Source organism: Setaria italica, chromosome IX (assembly GCF_000263155.2).
Source record: "Setaria italica strain Yugu1 chromosome IX, Setaria_italica_v2.0, whole genome shotgun sequence".
In the NCBI taxonomy this organism is placed as follows: domain Eukaryota; kingdom Viridiplantae; phylum Streptophyta; class Magnoliopsida; order Poales; family Poaceae; genus Setaria; species Setaria italica.
The window spans coordinates 53,313,690-53,329,903 of NC_028458.1; the positions used below are offsets into that span (position 1 = coordinate 53,313,690).

The 16,214-nt window shown below is 52.6% G+C and overlaps 4 protein-coding genes across 4 annotated transcripts; 1 reads left to right on the forward strand and 3 right to left on the reverse strand.

The window, feature by feature from the left end:
- Positions 1-16: 16 nt before the first annotated feature.
- On the reverse strand, positions 17-2,592 carry LOC101763113 (cyclin-A3-1). The gene is made up of 8 exons (XM_004985203.2): positions 2,132-2,592; positions 1,425-1,657; positions 1,262-1,343; positions 1,093-1,169; positions 884-914; positions 652-804; positions 412-546; positions 17-330 (listed from the first exon to the last, which is right to left on the reverse strand). The coding sequence occupies exons 1-8, from the start codon at positions 2,456-2,458 to the stop codon at positions 259-261; spliced, it is 1,110 nt and encodes a 369-aa protein (XP_004985260.1). The 5' UTR covers positions 2,459-2,592; the 3' UTR covers positions 17-258.
- A 1,023-nt stretch (positions 2,593-3,615) lies between these two features.
- On the forward strand, positions 3,616-4,167 carry LOC101755021. The gene has a single exon (XM_004987058.1). The coding sequence runs from the start codon at positions 3,616-3,618 to the stop codon at positions 4,165-4,167; it is 552 nt and encodes a 183-aa protein (XP_004987115.1).
- A 5,232-nt stretch (positions 4,168-9,399) lies between these two features.
- LOC101755430 (putative pentatricopeptide repeat-containing protein At1g02420) lies at positions 9,400-13,682 on the reverse strand. The gene is made up of 2 exons (XM_022823413.1): positions 11,856-13,682; positions 9,400-11,745 (listed from the first exon to the last, which is right to left on the reverse strand). The coding sequence occupies exon 2, from the start codon at positions 11,080-11,082 to the stop codon at positions 9,541-9,543; it is 1,542 nt and encodes a 513-aa protein (XP_022679148.1). The 5' UTR covers positions 11,083-11,745; positions 11,856-13,682; the 3' UTR covers positions 9,400-9,540.
- Positions 13,683-13,823: 141 nt separating this feature from the next.
- LOC101763924 (40S ribosomal protein S17-2) lies at positions 13,824-14,601 on the reverse strand. Its single transcript, XM_004985205.4, has one exon. The coding sequence runs from the start codon at positions 14,495-14,497 to the stop codon at positions 14,066-14,068; it is 432 nt and encodes a 143-aa protein (XP_004985262.1). The 5' UTR covers positions 14,498-14,601; the 3' UTR covers positions 13,824-14,065.
- Between the last annotated feature and the right edge of the window lie 1,613 nt (positions 14,602-16,214).

The window sequence follows — 16,214 nt, forward strand, 5'->3', positions numbered from 1 at the left end:
TCAGAGCATTAATTCAGTGAAATGTGCAGACAATGCTACTGATTTGGTTGTAGTGCTAACCTCTGTACACAAGCGCTTCAATTGCGTACCAAAATACCAATGCGTATTGCCAATGGGACGGGAACGGTAAGACCAGTAGCAGCTATTTACAAAGTTGGGAATGACACATTTCTTGACCGATTTAAATTATCCTATGACCAAAATATTTTCAGCATCGCCTGCAGAGTTACTCCAAAAACATTCTCCAGTCTTCAGGCTTCACTTATTGCAGTCTTCAAAGAAAGATGCAGGAATTTCTTGTGGTGATACCATTGTCGACACACACCCGAACTGTAAACATGTTTAAGCAGACAAATTTTAACAGAATACAGCACGCAGAAAACAACAACAAAATTGAGATAATGGATGTACCTTGGTGTCCTCGTACTTCTCTCTGATTGCTTTCTGGTCCGGGCACCGGATGCTCAACTGCAGTTCATGTATGATGAAAATGGATTTCTGCAGATCAAAGGCTTTATATCCCGTGTTACGTTGAAGCGTCAAGTTCTGGAAAATCACGCACAATAAAGTCAGAAAAAAGAGGTGTACAAACTAATGTCAGAAAAGTATGCAGCTTAGATACACTTGACAATAAAGGCCATGTTTTCTTACCCAAGGATGAGTCCTTGGGCGGATTGTGAACCTGGCTACAAACAGACAGGCAGCAGCAAGTACTGATGGTAGATAGCTTATGCAGTCATAGTCCAGCAAGCTCAATTCTGCGAGATAGCTACACATGGACTCCAGTTTTTCGCTGCTTGTGCACTGAACTTTCAAGGGAAAAAATAGATTAACAAAAGAATATATAGGAAAGTACAAGTGGATACTCCAAAAGTACACTTACATTGCCTCCACGACATGAAGCTATGAATCGCCTACAACAGATAGTTGTCAAGTATTAGACTCTGAAATTTGTTAGCACAGTAAGGCAATAATAGGATTATCACAAGATTTATGCAACACAATTCACATATGTCGACCCTTTTACATTACCAGGGGAAGTTATGTGAAATGTGAAGCTCGTTCTAAGTCAAAAAAATGGAGAAGACATACCGTAGAAATGTGGTTACAGTGGGACCCCCAATCTCAAAGTTAAGAGATTTCAGTAAGTCAGCCTCCATCTTCACCACCTTTATTGCACATAAAACAAAAATGTGTGCCTATGATCCATGGCCCAGGGGAACTAACTAAGAAATGGAAAATTCAGCAGAAGAGAGGCTACTTGCTGTTTGGTGTAGGTGTTATCCGTAATGTCTGTGTATCTGTTCACCTTCATCTTAGAAGACTCAATTTCTTCATATTTGCTGCACCATTCCAAATATGCAGCTCAGAGAATAGTTTTACATGATAAACAAAAAGGGTAAACAAACAGTTTAGTCCCGTACGCAGCAAGGAGCAATGCAGTGACACCCAGCAGTTGCAGCTTGTCCCGAGTAACGACATTCATTGTGAGGAAGCGGTCAACATATGAAACTGCAAGGTAAAGAGTTTCTGCCTGAAGCTTGAATTCATCAGCCACTTCTACCAACCAGTCCACAAGGACAGCCCTCATTTTGGGGGAGATGGCTTTCTGGATCTTCTGAAAATAGTCAGGACTTGGCCTCCTCAATGGTTCAACCTAACAATCTCAACAAAATAAGAGAGTCACACCTAAATGGCTAAAATTCCGCATCTCAATTGATCAAAGGACAAAATCTCTTGCATTTTGTTCAAAACAGTGCTAGTAAGTTCAGTAAATTAAGATGACACGGGTCCTGAAGCAGTCACAAACTGTAGGTGGGCTGAAACATAAGCCAAGATAATGGAATTTAGCTCCAAAGAGTCATTTTCTTTTGTGAAGCCACAACCTGTCGACCTACACTCCAGAGTCCAGTCTGGGACACTTATCATAGCTGCATTAGCAATCCTAGTTAACCACTTACCTAGCCAGCAGCAGCTAAAGCCTAAAACTAGACAAAATGAACATTTCACTCCAATGAAATTAAAATCACATATTGCCCAATCAAATCAAAGTATCAAACCGACAAATACGCCCACGCGCAAGCTCCCCGGTCTCAGGGGGAACAAAAGGTACTAGTCGAGAAACCCTCACCTCCAACGACCGGAGGTACCGGTCGATGTCCGCGTGGTACGGCGCAACGGCCGCCTGCGCGGCGCCTGCGTCCTGCCGCTTCGGGTCCAGAAGGCGGGCCACACTGGCCCCGCGCGCGGCGTCCCCATCCTCCCGCCGCTTCCTCGCCTCCTCCGCCTCGGCCTCCGCCCGCGCCGCCGACCGCGTCCTCCGCTTCGACGGCCGCGGCGCCGAGCCGCCATCCGTGTCCCGCCATTCGTTGATCGGCAGCTCCACCAGGGCCTTGCGCTTCCCTTGCGACCGCCGAAGAGGCGGCGCCGAGTGCGCGGCGTTCTCCTTGCTCTCCATCACCTCCGGCTCCGGCTCCTGACGCTGCTGCCGGTGGCGATGGCCGCCCGGATCCGTTCCGCCGGTCGCCTTGGGTCTCCGCTGGGGGTTGGGGGGTTTTGGTCCGGGCGAATGAACGAATGAGGCGGCGTTCGTTCCGGGGAAGCTTGATGCGGTTTGAATTTTGGGGATGGGCTTATGGCGGGCACGGGGCATCCGCAGGCCGAAATGCGCCAATGCGCCATGTTCACCATGACACACACGGGGGACGTAGCGGTGTCACTGACTCGTTGGGCCCACATGAAGCAAATAGGAAACGCGAAAGTTCTGGAGAGGTCCTACAGTTTTTCCAGCCGGGAATCCCGATTCCTGATCGCACAGGCGATCGAAGGAATACTGGTTCTAGTTCCTATGAAATTTTTTGAAGATTATAGTTCTATGAGAAAATTTCGTATGTGAATTTTTGGAACAAAGGAATTTATCTATGAAAATATCTCAAAATTCATATGGAACATGAAGCTATATGAAATTTGGAGGAAACGTAACATGAGGCTGGACTTTATGGGAACTTCCCTTTGGATTCACGCGTCTTTACTGTGTTGCATCCATAGGTTACTTTAGAAACTTTTCTGCATTTTGAATTCATATAGCACTGCAAGTTTATTGCACCCCCATTCCTGTATTTTCTTTTCTATTCATACTATGCTTTTAGAATACTGTATTCCAAAGGGACCTAGAATACTTCTTCAGATTTGTGCACACTCATACGATACATGTCGGACTCTACATGTCGTACAAGATAACGCGTCGCCGTGTCCCGCGTGCATCCCATACGAACGAGATGAAGGCCGCGGAGAAGATGGAGAAGTGCATGAACAGCAATGCTGCTGCGTCGGCCTCACCCGCACGTATCCAGAGCTTGCAAAACTGCCGTGGCACGACCGCACGAGGGGCGTCGACGGGTCGTTCGACGAGCAAGAACAATAATGAACCCAACCTATCGGTTCCCCGACCTGAAGAGACGCCGCGGCCAGCAGAAAGGGCGGAGCCTGCTCGTCTTCCACCTCCTCCGATTCCCGGAGCAGAGTCAGACAGCCAGCAATCACCTCGCCATCATCAGTTAAATATATACAAGAACACGTCGTCGCACTGAAGCGAGAGGGTACCCAATAATCGCCATGCCCAAGACGATCCGGTACGACGCCCACAAGGAGCACCCGCTGGTGCTCGTCGACATCGGCGGGAGCAGCGGCGGCAATGGCCGCAGCTTCACGTGCGACGGCTGCGGCTGCCGGGGCGCCGGCCCCCGCTACCGCTGCGGCGCGTGCGACTTCGACCTGCACGAGCTCTGCGCGACGGCCCCCGGGACCGCGTGGTTCTTCTTCCACGGCCAGCACCCGCTAGCCCTCGAGCTGGCCGTCGAGGACGGCGGCGACGGCAGCCCTCGCCACTGCGACATCTGCGAGATGGACATCCACGGCATGCACTACCGTTGCCGGCCCTGCGGCTTCGACGCGCACCCCGTCTGCTTGCAGCTGCCCGGCGCCGCCGTCTCGCCGCTGCACCCGGAGCACCTCGTGATGCTCAGCGTGGGCGGCCCCGAGGAGTGCACGCGCTGCGGCGCCGACTGCGTGTGGCGATACCGCTGCGGCGTGTGCGACGTCAACCTCCACCCGAGATGCCTGCTGGGCACTGATGAGACGCCGCTCAACATCCCCAGGAGCAACTAGATCCATAAGAACCATGAGTTCTCAATGTTAATAGGATAAGGTGTAGCATGACCGGTTCCTTCGGTCAGTTAGATCTTGATCTAGTCTTTCGGCTACCACGACGTCCGTTATTGATGGATGTGAATGGTGTGCTTGTACGTGTATAAAACACACCTGAAATGATCAATACAATCTGTCGATTGCCTCTCTCCCTCTTTCATGGTATCAGCTTAACCTTCGATCATATTCTTCCGCTGCTCTCTCTGCAACAATGGCTCACAACCCTTATTCCTCCTCCGGCGCCTCCACCGTGGGTGCCCACGATCTCAACCCCTTCCACGTTGCTGCACCCATGCCGATCGCCACCTCCACAGTTCAACTTGTGAACATCCGTTCCCATGTGCCTGAGACACTGGAGCTAATCGACTCCAACTACTCCGCCTAGAGCTCCTTCTTCGAACTGACCTTCCACAAGTTCGGCATCATTGACCACGTCGACGGCATGGTTGACGCCCAACTCCACCTCCACGATGTCGAGTGGACGCAGATCGACCACTACATCATCTCCTAGATCTACCTCACCGTCTCCAAGGGCATCCGCGACATGGTGTTCCAATGCCGACTCCCTCTAGGTGGTGGTGCACGACCTCTTCCTCAAAAACACCATGCAGCACGCCGTCTATGTGCTACAGAACTTCCACGGTCTGTATCAAGGTGAGCTTAGCATCGCCGATTACTACTGCCAGCTCAAGAAGTTGGCCGACACGCTAGGCGATGTCGGCCATCCCATTAGCGATCAAGCTCTCATTGTCAACACCTTGCGTGGCCTCAACTCCAAGTTCAGCTCCGCCATCGGCATCCTCCGCGCCATCAACAACCCTCCTCCGACCTTCCTCTACGTGCGCTCCTACTTGATCCAGGAGGAAACGCGCATTGAGTGCACCCACAAGATGGAGGCAGCCACGGCTCTTCTCGCTGCCGGTTCCACTACTCCCATCGGCACGCCGTCTAAGCCGCCGTCCTCGACGTCGACAACGCCACACAGCTACTCCCCCACCAAAGGTGGCGGCGACCGGAAGAAGAAGCGCAAGCAGGGCGACGGCCGTGGCCGCGGCACATCCACGCCGTCGACAGGAACACAGGCGCCGATGCAGTGGAACCACGCCAACAACCCATGGACAGGCGTTGTCCAGGCATGGCCCATGCCGCAATGGCGCACCACAGGCGTTCTTGACGCCCGTCCCGATGGTAGTGGCAGCGGATCCCATGCCCTGATGGTGTCTGGCAACACATCAGCTCCACCTGACAACAACGTCGTGCACGGTCTTCTCACCGCACTCCACGGCCAGCAGTTCAACTCCAACAACTACACGACGGCGACGACACCGGCCCCTCTTCTCATGTGGCAACACACCCTGGTATTCCTCACAGTCGTCCGCTCTCTCACAATTCTTCTCATATTATTGTCGGCAATGGCGCACCTCTTCCTGTCACTCACACCGGTCACATCTCCATTCACACGCCTAAGAACCCAATTCAACTTAAAAATGTTGTTGTTTGCCCCTCTTTGATAAAGAATCTAGTCTCAGTTAGATCTCTAACTCATGATAATAATGTGGAATTTGACACTTTTCGATTCTCTATCAAGGATCTGCAAACGAGGAGGTGCTCCTCCGATGTGGTTCTGCCGGCGACCTCTATCCACTCCGCCCCAGCGCTGGCAACCACACCAACCACAACCTTCATTTCGACAACACATCCGCGCTCTGGCATGCTCGCCTCGGCCATCTGGGCAATGCCTCCCTCTCTAGTTTACTTGGCAATTTCAATTTCTCTTGCTCATGAACGGAGGACCACACGTGCCATGCCTGCCGTCTTGGCAAGCACGTGCGTCTCCCGTTCACCAGCTCAAATAATGTTGCACCTTCACCTTTTGATTTGCTTCACTGTGACCTATGGACCTTGCCTATTTTAAGCAATTCTGGATATCGATTTTACCTTGTCATTCTCGATGATCATACTCATTTTGCTTGGACGTTTCCGTTACAGCACAAGTCTGATGTTTTGCCCACTATACTATGCTTTCATGCTTATGTCAAAATACAATTCAAAGCTAACATCCGTAGCCTTCAAACTGACAATGGCAAGGAGTTTGATAACCACGCCCTAAGCTCGTTTCTCTCTACACACGGTATCATCCTGCACCTCACGTGCCCATACACTTCGCAGCAGAACGGCCATGCTGAGCACGTCCTCCGCACACTCAACGACAGCGTCCGCGCACTCCTCTTCCACGGTGGCCTTCCCTCAACGTTCTGGCCCAACTTGCTCGCCACAGCCACATACACGCTGAACCACCGTCCTTATCAGCCACGCAACAACGCCACTCCCTACGAGCTTCTCTATGGGCACGCTCCCACCTACGATCATCTGCACGTATTTGGGTGCTTGTGCTACCCAAACTTGGGCACCACTACTGCACACAAGCTCGCGCCACACTCTGCCGCTTGCGTGTTCTTGGGCTACCCTGCGGACACGAAGGGCTATCGCTGCTATAATCCCACAACCCGCCGTGTCATTGTGTCTCGGCATGTCTACTTCGATGAGCAGCAGTTTCCTTGCAGGACCACGGCGCCTCCAGCTCCCACTCCTCCAGCGGCTCCGCCCATCGTCGAGCTCATTCCAGCACCACCTCCGACTCGTCAACATCACATTCCAACGCACTGGGCACATGTGCCTATCGCCCAGGGGCCATCCTCGACACCAGAGTCCTCAGCACCTGCGGCACAAGCGACTCTGGCTACATCGTCCTTAGCACCTGCGGTACCAGCGACCACCACATCGCCCTCGACGATGGCGCCGCCGACGTCCACGACCTCACCAGCGCCAATGATGCCCACCACCTCAACACCGTCGGCGACACCATCAGCATCGTCGGCAGCTCTCGTGAGCAACCCGACCGCTGCAACACCATCCACAACGTCACCCATGGTGTCTGGAGTGCCGTCCACCTCAACACCTACACAACGGCCCGTTGACTACGCAACAGCCTCTACACCACATGATGATGCGTGTCAGGGCAGGGATCTTCACGCCCAATCCTCGGTACGCTCAGGTTGCCATGACGGTGGACGATCACGCTGCGCCCTCCAGTGTCCGTGCGCCCTACGTGATTCAGCATGGTGCGACGCGATGCAAGAAGAAGTTGATTCTCTTCATAGGAACAACACGTGGACCCTCGTTCCACGACCAAGCAATGCGCCCATCATCACCAGCAAGTAGATATTCAAGAACAAGCTCCTTCCCGACGGTACATTGGAACGACGAAAGGCTCGGTGGGTGGTACATGGTTTCAACCAACGCCCCGGCGTCGACTTCAATCAGACATTCTCTCCCATCATCAAGCTTGCGACCATTCAAACCGTCCTCACCCTCGTCGCCTCTCACCGGTGGCCGGTACATCAGCTAGATGTCAAGAACGCGTTCTTGCACGACGAACTACAGGAACGTGTATATTGTCAACATCCCACCGGGTTCATCGACGATCGCCAGCTCGACTACGTCTGTCTTCTCACGAAGTCCCTGTACGGCCTCCGTCAAGCACCGCGTGCGTGGTACCAACGATTTGTTGGGCATCTTCGTAGCCTCAGCTTTGTCTCCACGGGCTCGCTCTTCGTGTTTCACCACGGCAACGACACAGCGTGGCTACTGCTTTACATAGATGATATCCTCCTCACGATGTCCTCGACAACACTTCTACAGTCCAGCATTCATCAACTTCATAGCTCGTTCGCCATGAAGGACCTCGGCCCCGTACACTACTTCCTCGGCATCCAAGTCTAGCACACTGCCGATGGCTTCTTCCTCCATCAGCAGTAGTACGCGGACGACATTCGAAGACGCCACATTCTACCGGAGCATCACCGGAGCCCTGCAATACCTGACGTTGACCCGATCGGAGCTGGCCTACGCCGTGTAGTAGGCGTGCCTGCACATGCACGCGCCAAGGGACATCCACTGGAACTTGATCAAGCGCATACTACGGTACGTCTGCGGTACTACTCGGCATGGCGTGCGTCTACGCGGCTCCTCATCCACGGCGCTGACAGCGTACACCGACACGGATTGGGTCGGCTGCCCGGACACACGACGTTCGACGTCGGGTTTCTGCGTCTTCGTCAGAGACTCACTGATCTCATGGTCATCCAAGAGGCAAGCCGTCATCTCACACTCTAGTGCCGAAGCCGAGTATCGAGGTGTGGCCAATGCGGCTACAGAGTGTTGCTGGTTGCGTAATCTCCTATGTGAGCTGCACTTACCCGTCGACAAGGCAAGCATCATCTTCTGCGACAATGTCTCCGCCGTATACCTCACAGAGAATCCGGTGCACCATCGCAGGACCAAACATGTGGAACTCGATATCCACTTTGTTCGCAAGAAGACAATGCTTGGACAACTGCTTGTTCTTCATGTACCAACAATGTACAAAATAGCGGGCTATAGTGAGGCTATAGCAGCGCTATAGCGTTTGATGCTAACTGCCGCTACAATAGTGTTGTACTAATTAGCGGGCTATAGCGGCGCTATAGCGGTTAAGCACAGCTCTACGCTAAATCTCATAGCCTGCTATTTTGTACATTGTGTACCAACCAAGCACCAGTTTGCAAATATAATGATGAAGGGTCTTCCAACGGCGCTATTTGAAGATTTCCAAGATAGTCTGTGCATCAAATCAGCCGATGTACTGGCTAAGGGGGGGTGTTAGCGTTGTAGGATAAGGTAGCATGATTGGTTCCTTCGATCAGTTAGATCTTGACCTAGTCTTTCAGCTGCCATGATGCCCGTTACTAACGGACGTGCATGGTGTGCTTGTACGTGTGTAAGAACACACCTTAGATGATCAATATCATCTATCGATTGCCTCTCTCCCTCTTTCACTCAAAAGTACGCATGCTAAGAAAAGTTTTCCGAGTGTTTTCCTACGTGGTTAGATCTTGCAGCTCTTTGTTTCCACGTCACAAGAGATATTCATCTAATTCTACATGCAGCACATTAAGACCCATTATCATGTTCCAATACGTCGCATATCAGTATGACACCAGAATGCACCTCTATGGAATGGATTTTTTTTTTGGGGGGGGGGGGGGGGGGGGGAGGATCTATGATAGACAATATGGAACATATATAGAAGATATACTGAATTGTGTCATTGTTAGCTTGACAGCAGCTATGAAAGCAACATGACCAAGTGTGGACGCGCAAGATAAATCTGTAGCTTGAAACTTTCAGGGAACACATCAGAGTACAGAACTAAGGAAAATCCAATAATGTATTCACCTCGTAAACAAAATTTATCATCACTAATTCATGGTCGTCATCGTCCAAATGTATATGCTAATCTGCTCTCAATATATCAATATCAGCTCCATCACCATTACTGTGCCTGCTTTCAGCTGCGTGATGGAGCTTTTGGCAAACTTCAGGTGCCAGTCGACCAAATCTTGCCATCTTTTCAGTTAACCTGGCAATAGATTCTTCCTGTTTGGCAAGCTGCATAAGTATCTTTATCCTTCTAAATGCAACATTGCTGGGCTTTTGCCCCAGCTCAACCATTTGATGGAAGCACCTCTCCGCATCCTCCAACTTCCCCTCATCGCACAGCAAGTCAAATAGCACATCTGATACCAAGGTGAATGATCCAAACCCATTGCTAACCATATCACTCCACAGCTCAAGTGCTTGAGCCACCTCCCCATGCCGACGGCACAGCCTTATGATGAACATGCAAGATTGTGTGTTTAGGAAGCATCCTTCAGACCGCATCCGCTCATACAACCGCCATGCGCTGCCAATATCGTACGCCCAGTAATAGCACCTGAAGAAAAGGTTATAAGTCGTGGGATTCGGCTTCAGTCCCTTTGAGGCCATTTCATCCATCAGGGCAAACGCATCACCAAGTCTCTTTGCTATAACAAAGTTCCGTATTGCAGCGTTGTATGCAGGGATGTCTGGGTAGCACCCGAGTTCATGCATCTCCTTCAGCAAGTCCTTTGCCTTGTCAGGTTGGCCAATCAACCCCAGCCCACCAATCAGGCTCGTGTAAGTGATCACATCAGGGGAAATGTCCTTCTCCCGCATTTCGTCGAGCAGCTTGTAGGCCTTCTCCACGTCCTTGTTCTTGCAATGGCAATCGATCAAGCTATTATAGGTCACCAGGTCGGGCTCCACCCCAAGCTCCCGCATCTCGGCAACGAACGCCTCGGCGTCCTCGGCCGACTTCCAGCCGGAGAGCAGGATGTTGAAGGTCTGGCGGTTCACCTGGAACTCGTATTTGAGCGCGTGGTAGACATTGCGCGCGTCGGACATGCTCTTCTCCTGGCAGAGCGTGCGGAGCAGCGCATTGAAGAGGCCGGTCGTGTCGGCGCGCCGGAACATCCGCGCGAGGCGGCGGAAGGAGTCGACGGTCTCGCGGACGGAGCAGACCTTGGCGACGCGGCCGAGGACGACCATGGCGGTGCGCGGGGAGACGGCGTTCGGGCAGATGCGACGGGTGGAGTCGAGGAGGTCCCACATGTGCGCGAACCGGCGGGACCGGCCGAGCACGTAGAGCGCGGTGTCGATCGCGAAGGGCGAGGGCGCGTCGGCGGCGAGGGAGAGGAGAGAGAGAGCGCGGAGTGGGTCCCCGTGCGCGAAGCGGAAGCGGCGCATGACGGCGTCGAGGAGCGGGGGCGTGAGCGGGACGGCGGAGGCCGCGAGCGCGGACTCCATCGCGGACGGCGTGGGCGCGGACGTGACGATGCGGTACACCGCGTCGGCGTCGGCATCGGACGCGGGGGCGGCGGCGGTGGAGGTGGCCTCGGGTGCCGCGGACGGCGCCGCTGGCTTGCGGGGCTTGGAGACGTATCGGAAGAGCCGTGGCCCGGGTTTGGGTGGCATTTTGCGCGAGGCGGCCGGCGATTTGGCAGGCGTCGTCGCGTCGCAGGGGCGGAGCGGCTTCAGCGGCTGCCGGCTGGGAAAGGGAGAACTGAGGACGAGCAGCTAGATCTCGTAATGGGCCTGTATTCGCTGCGTTTCTTTTGGGCCTGTTTATGGGTCAAATTCTGCCGGGCTTTGCGCGTATCAGTGTATGGGCAGAAAAGCGTAGAGTTGGGGTAGCAGACAAGGAGACAACGAAAGGCAAGTGCAAAGCGGCCATTTTGCAGTCCATCTCGAAACCTCCTATGTCCAACAGCTTTAAGTTGCAATGCTTGAAACCAGATGACGCTTCTCATGCAACATTGACCCTCTCCGCATTGTGCACATAGCCATTCCATCCACACACATGGCGGGATACATGTAAAAGAAAAAAAGCAATGCCACGTGTCATACACAGAAAGTAACTGATAAATCCAGTACTACGCAGTGGGGGGAATAACTACATGTTGCTGCGAAAGAAGAGCTGTTTACAGTGAGGAAGAAATGCTTCAGAAAGGGCGCGGCTTCAAGGAGATAGACAGTCCACTCAAGGTCGCATTCAGCAAAGATGTTGGAGAGATACAAATCCGTCAGGTTGCCAAAGACAGGTTGGACCAGCTTGGGGTCTTCCGGTTTAATCCAAATCTGAAACAAGCAATCAGCAAAAAATTAAAATGGCACAAATTGAACAACCGTGACGCCCAGCCTATTGAATCAGGGGCAAATTAAAAAAGGAGGAATCCAAGCATTCATACCATATAATCTTGGAAGTCTAATCTGACAGTTTCCAGCCTCGTGCCCGACAGCCAGTCGCTCAGCATGAACGGTGGCTGCCAATTCATGGCAGCACAGCCAAAATCAACGCCCCGAAGGCTTGGGACGTGGCCGAAAACAACCGGAGGGCTTTCACGCGTCCAGGTATCGTAAACACACATGCACGAGCTTAGGGACCCGGACGAGCTCGATTCGCACGTAGCTGCAGAATTCAAACACCAATTCCATCAGCCGAGACCGTGGCGCGTCGATCCGCAGAACGGATGGCCGGCCAGAATCGCAGGAATTCAGCAGATTCGGCACATCGGGCTCGTCGAATCTCATGTTCCGAACAGAGAGGCTTCTAAGACATCTGAACGCGTAGGGGTAAGAGCCGAAGAACCTGCAGGTCCTGTAGCTCCGTCACCACGATGAACTCGAGGAACTTGGTGTTCCCACGCTCGAGGACGCTGGTCACCGTGGAGCCAATGGATTCCAAGTGGGGATCGGTCAGGTAGAAACGGAGGCGCAAGAGGTTGATGGATCGATCAGCCGTGGGAGCCAACAACCTCTTTGTCGTTTCGGTGTAGAGATCCACCAGATCGTTGAGCTGGCTCGTCGCTGAAGTCTCTGTTCGTGGTTTGAATCCGTCGACATGAATGTAAAGGTTTGTGAGCAGATAAGGAAGCTGCTTCCGCCGCGTCGAGAGGGTGCTGGCCCTCATCAGAGTTCTCAAGTCAAGGCGGTGCATGATATCGACAAGAATATGGTCGGGGAGCGCGCTGAGCCTATCGTCATCTTCGGTTCCGTTTTTCTAGTGGCGCAAAGAAAAGATAACAGAAACATTTAGGGCATTATACAAACAATTAGGACATTGTACAAAAAAATTATAAAAAAACAGAAACAATTAGGGGAAGAGGACGTGTACCCCAAAAGAAGAAGAACTATATTTGGCGTGTTAGGATTTTGTAATTGATCGGTTCGAAAACGTTGCAGCCAAATGCGAGGGTGAGCCTTGGTAAAAATTCGAGAGAAGGTAGGGGGACTTACATTGTTGTGCGATGGAGACGCCATGATAAGAGGCAAAAGTAACAAAATAATTCGTAGGATCCGAAGCAGTACGAATAAAACCGATTACGTTCGGTGGTGCTTTATACTATTGGCCTTGAGGCCACAAGCACAATATTAGGCCTCTAAATCAGCCAACGGAAACACCTCTAAACAGCCAACGGAAACTCGGAAACGTATCTGAGAACAACGAAGGTTGATTATCTATCGGATCGGAAGAAAGTTTGAAGCGAACAAGGATTCGAAGTGCAGCCGACGATGTGCAGTCGAGTTGCTGCAAGGTGCCGACGATGTGCAGGAAAGAGTTGGTGAGCCTGACGGTGCAGACGAACATCAACCTCCCCATTCCTGTGTTTTCAATAATATCAGCCTCAAGCTTACAAAGGAAATTAACAAACTGTGAATCAACAATTGCTGAGAGGGCAAAGTCTTTGTCTCATCCTTCCTAAATCTCTTGGAAACCTGGCATGCCATTTGAGCTTGATCAAAGGCATAACCGGTCCCTCTCACAGCTAGCACCTAGAACCGCAGCAGCCAGTCCACTAACACAAGCAGAATTGTGTTGTACTGTTGTTCGGATGCACTGCTGATTCCGAAAGGCAATGGACAATTCAACATCTTTAAACAATCGAAAAGCCACACAATGAGTTGCTGAATACAGGTTGTGTTCTCTATCAACTAATGCGAATATGCAATGGCAAATCCAAATGTTTCAGATTGGACTTCATTGGTAGGATACGGATCAAGCATTTCTTACATATACATCCACAAAATAAAGGATTTCTTATATAGCAGAATACTACCTACTTACGAATTTCATGTCACAAGCACCTAAGACTTCAATCACCACAGTACCACACGCAGATAACGAAGCATTCAATCAGACAAGCAACAAAAGAGCATTAAGGTAGCAACATCTAACTGTAGTTTATAAATCGCTTAAGATTTCATTGGCGCGAGAATATAAATCATGATCCATCACAGGCAGACCAAAACACTTCAGAATTTAGGGCAAAACAGATAGGTTCAAGACTAAATTGCCACAACAGCAACCACTGATCTAAAACAAGTTTGACATAGTAGCATGATAACGACGAGAGGAGATACGCGATCAAGAGGCAACCACTGCAACCCAGCCGTGCGCCTAGACGCGGTCGCGGCGGGGACCGCCGAACTGCTGGCGGCCGCCGTAGGCGGGGGCGTTGGTGTTCTCGGGCTGGCGCTCGACGCCGGGGAGATCGGCCATGCCGAGGGCGGCGAGCATCTCCATGGTCTCCTTGTCGACGCGGATCGCGTCGACCTCGAGCGCCGACTTCTCCGGGACGAAGTCCATGCGGCGCTCGCGCTCCTCCTCCTGGAGCTTGAGCGAGATGCCGCGGACGGGGCCACGCTGGATGCGGCGCATCAGGTGGGTGGTGAAGCCGGCCACCTTGTTGCGGAGGCGCTTCGAGGGCAGGATGGAGACCTCCTCCAGCACCTTCTTGTTGGTGTGGAAGTCGAGGGTCATGCGGGAGTAGTACTTCTCGATCACCTGCCTGGAGGTCTTCTTCACGGTCTTGGTGCGGACGCGACCCATGGCTCCCTCCCCTTCTTCGGCGACGACAGCGGCGGCTTGGCGCTGGCTGGCTGCGGCGGCGGCGGCGGCGGCGCGGGCGTGGATTAGGGCAAAGGGTTTTGGGAGGCGAGAGGCGGGAGGAACTTATAAGGAGGCGGCGGTGTGGGGACTAGGGTTTCGCGGAGGGAGGAGATCTCAGCCGCTCGTTCTAGATGGGCTGATGATATTGATTGGGTTGGTATTGGGCCTTGCCTCTTTAGCCGATTTAGCGGACCGGCTCGAACTCGTCGTGATAGGCCTGTGTTTGCTGCGGTTTAGGCCCCTGTCCGCTGATGAAATTATGCCGGGCCTTGCGCGGACGTCGAGTATGGGCTTTTTAATTGGGTCGAATTGACGCAAAGGCCTAGCGGGGCCCTAACTGCTACGAGAAGTCAGCCGGGCCGGCCGGTGTGCGCGCGTCGCCGTCACACAGTGTCGACATGATTGACTCGTCATCTTTGCATGCAGCGTTCCACACAAGAAAGTGCACGCAGCCTTGTGTTATCCAGAATAGGATAGCCTCCTAGATTGTTCACTTGTCATGTTTGCCAAGAAGACGCCTGAGCCGCCGTCTTCTCTGGTTCTATCGTGCGCCGCACATGCTTGGTTATCTTATTGCGCTGCCAACCATGCACCATAGTGTTAGGTGCAGATACGTTCACCGGAAAGGTATGAATGAATAGATCGCAAGTAACTGTGGTCGTCGTTGATAAAAAGCAGCACCTCCCTGGTGCTGACGAGGAAGATACTCCCTCCGTTCCATCGCAACAGGACTACAGGAAGATGGATGACCTCCACTCCACTGTGATACCACGCATCATTGCACTGCCCGGCACGTATCGTGACTTCAAGGTTGCTATGTTTCCGCGGGCTGTTTGAGTTGCTAACTTTGTATTCTGTGGATGAATTCTTCATACATGCTGTGTGTTGGAGCGGCAACGATTATTTGTACCAATGACATTAATTTGAAAATCCAGCGTGTATATGTGGAGTTACAATAGTCCTACTATCAACACATTGCTCCGAAGAAAAACAAGAAAGCTACCACTACCAGTTATTTTAATCGCCTGGGATTGTGACGCGCCAAGTAGCCAAAAATTTCAGTACAACCGCCAGTGCCTGGCCTCTTCAAGCGTCTACGTGATCCTGATCACACGAGCTGGACACGCGAGATTGTCGCGGCGCTCATGAATAGCCCCCGTCGCGTTGCACGGCCTGTAGCTTGTTCCCATCACGGCCAGCGGCCTCAGCGCCTAGCCACACGAAGCATGCGAAGGGAAGAAGCATCCGCTTGGGGTGGGACAGTTTCGGCTCTCACGGCAACACCACGCACGAACGGAGTGTATACAAGTATTAAATTCCCCTACTAGACCAGTAGCTTTACTGGGGATCAGATCAGAACACTTCTTCGTCCAGAGCCACCAGAGCCGTAGTCAAAACAAGCAGAGCACGAGGCACGCCCGTGGCGCCACGCCGCCGCCACGGCCTGGCCGGTGGCGAGAGCGCCGCCATGCGGCCCATGCGGGCGGGGCACACCAACTCTTCTCGCTGGTCTCCGGGCCCCACGGGAGACGCCTCATCCCGCGTGTCCGCCACGTCCCTCCGCAGAGGCCAACGCAACCAGCCAGATCGGAGGTCCCCGCGGACGCGGAGTTCTCGCGTGACGCAACAAAACTACAATCACAGGCAGCAGCCATTT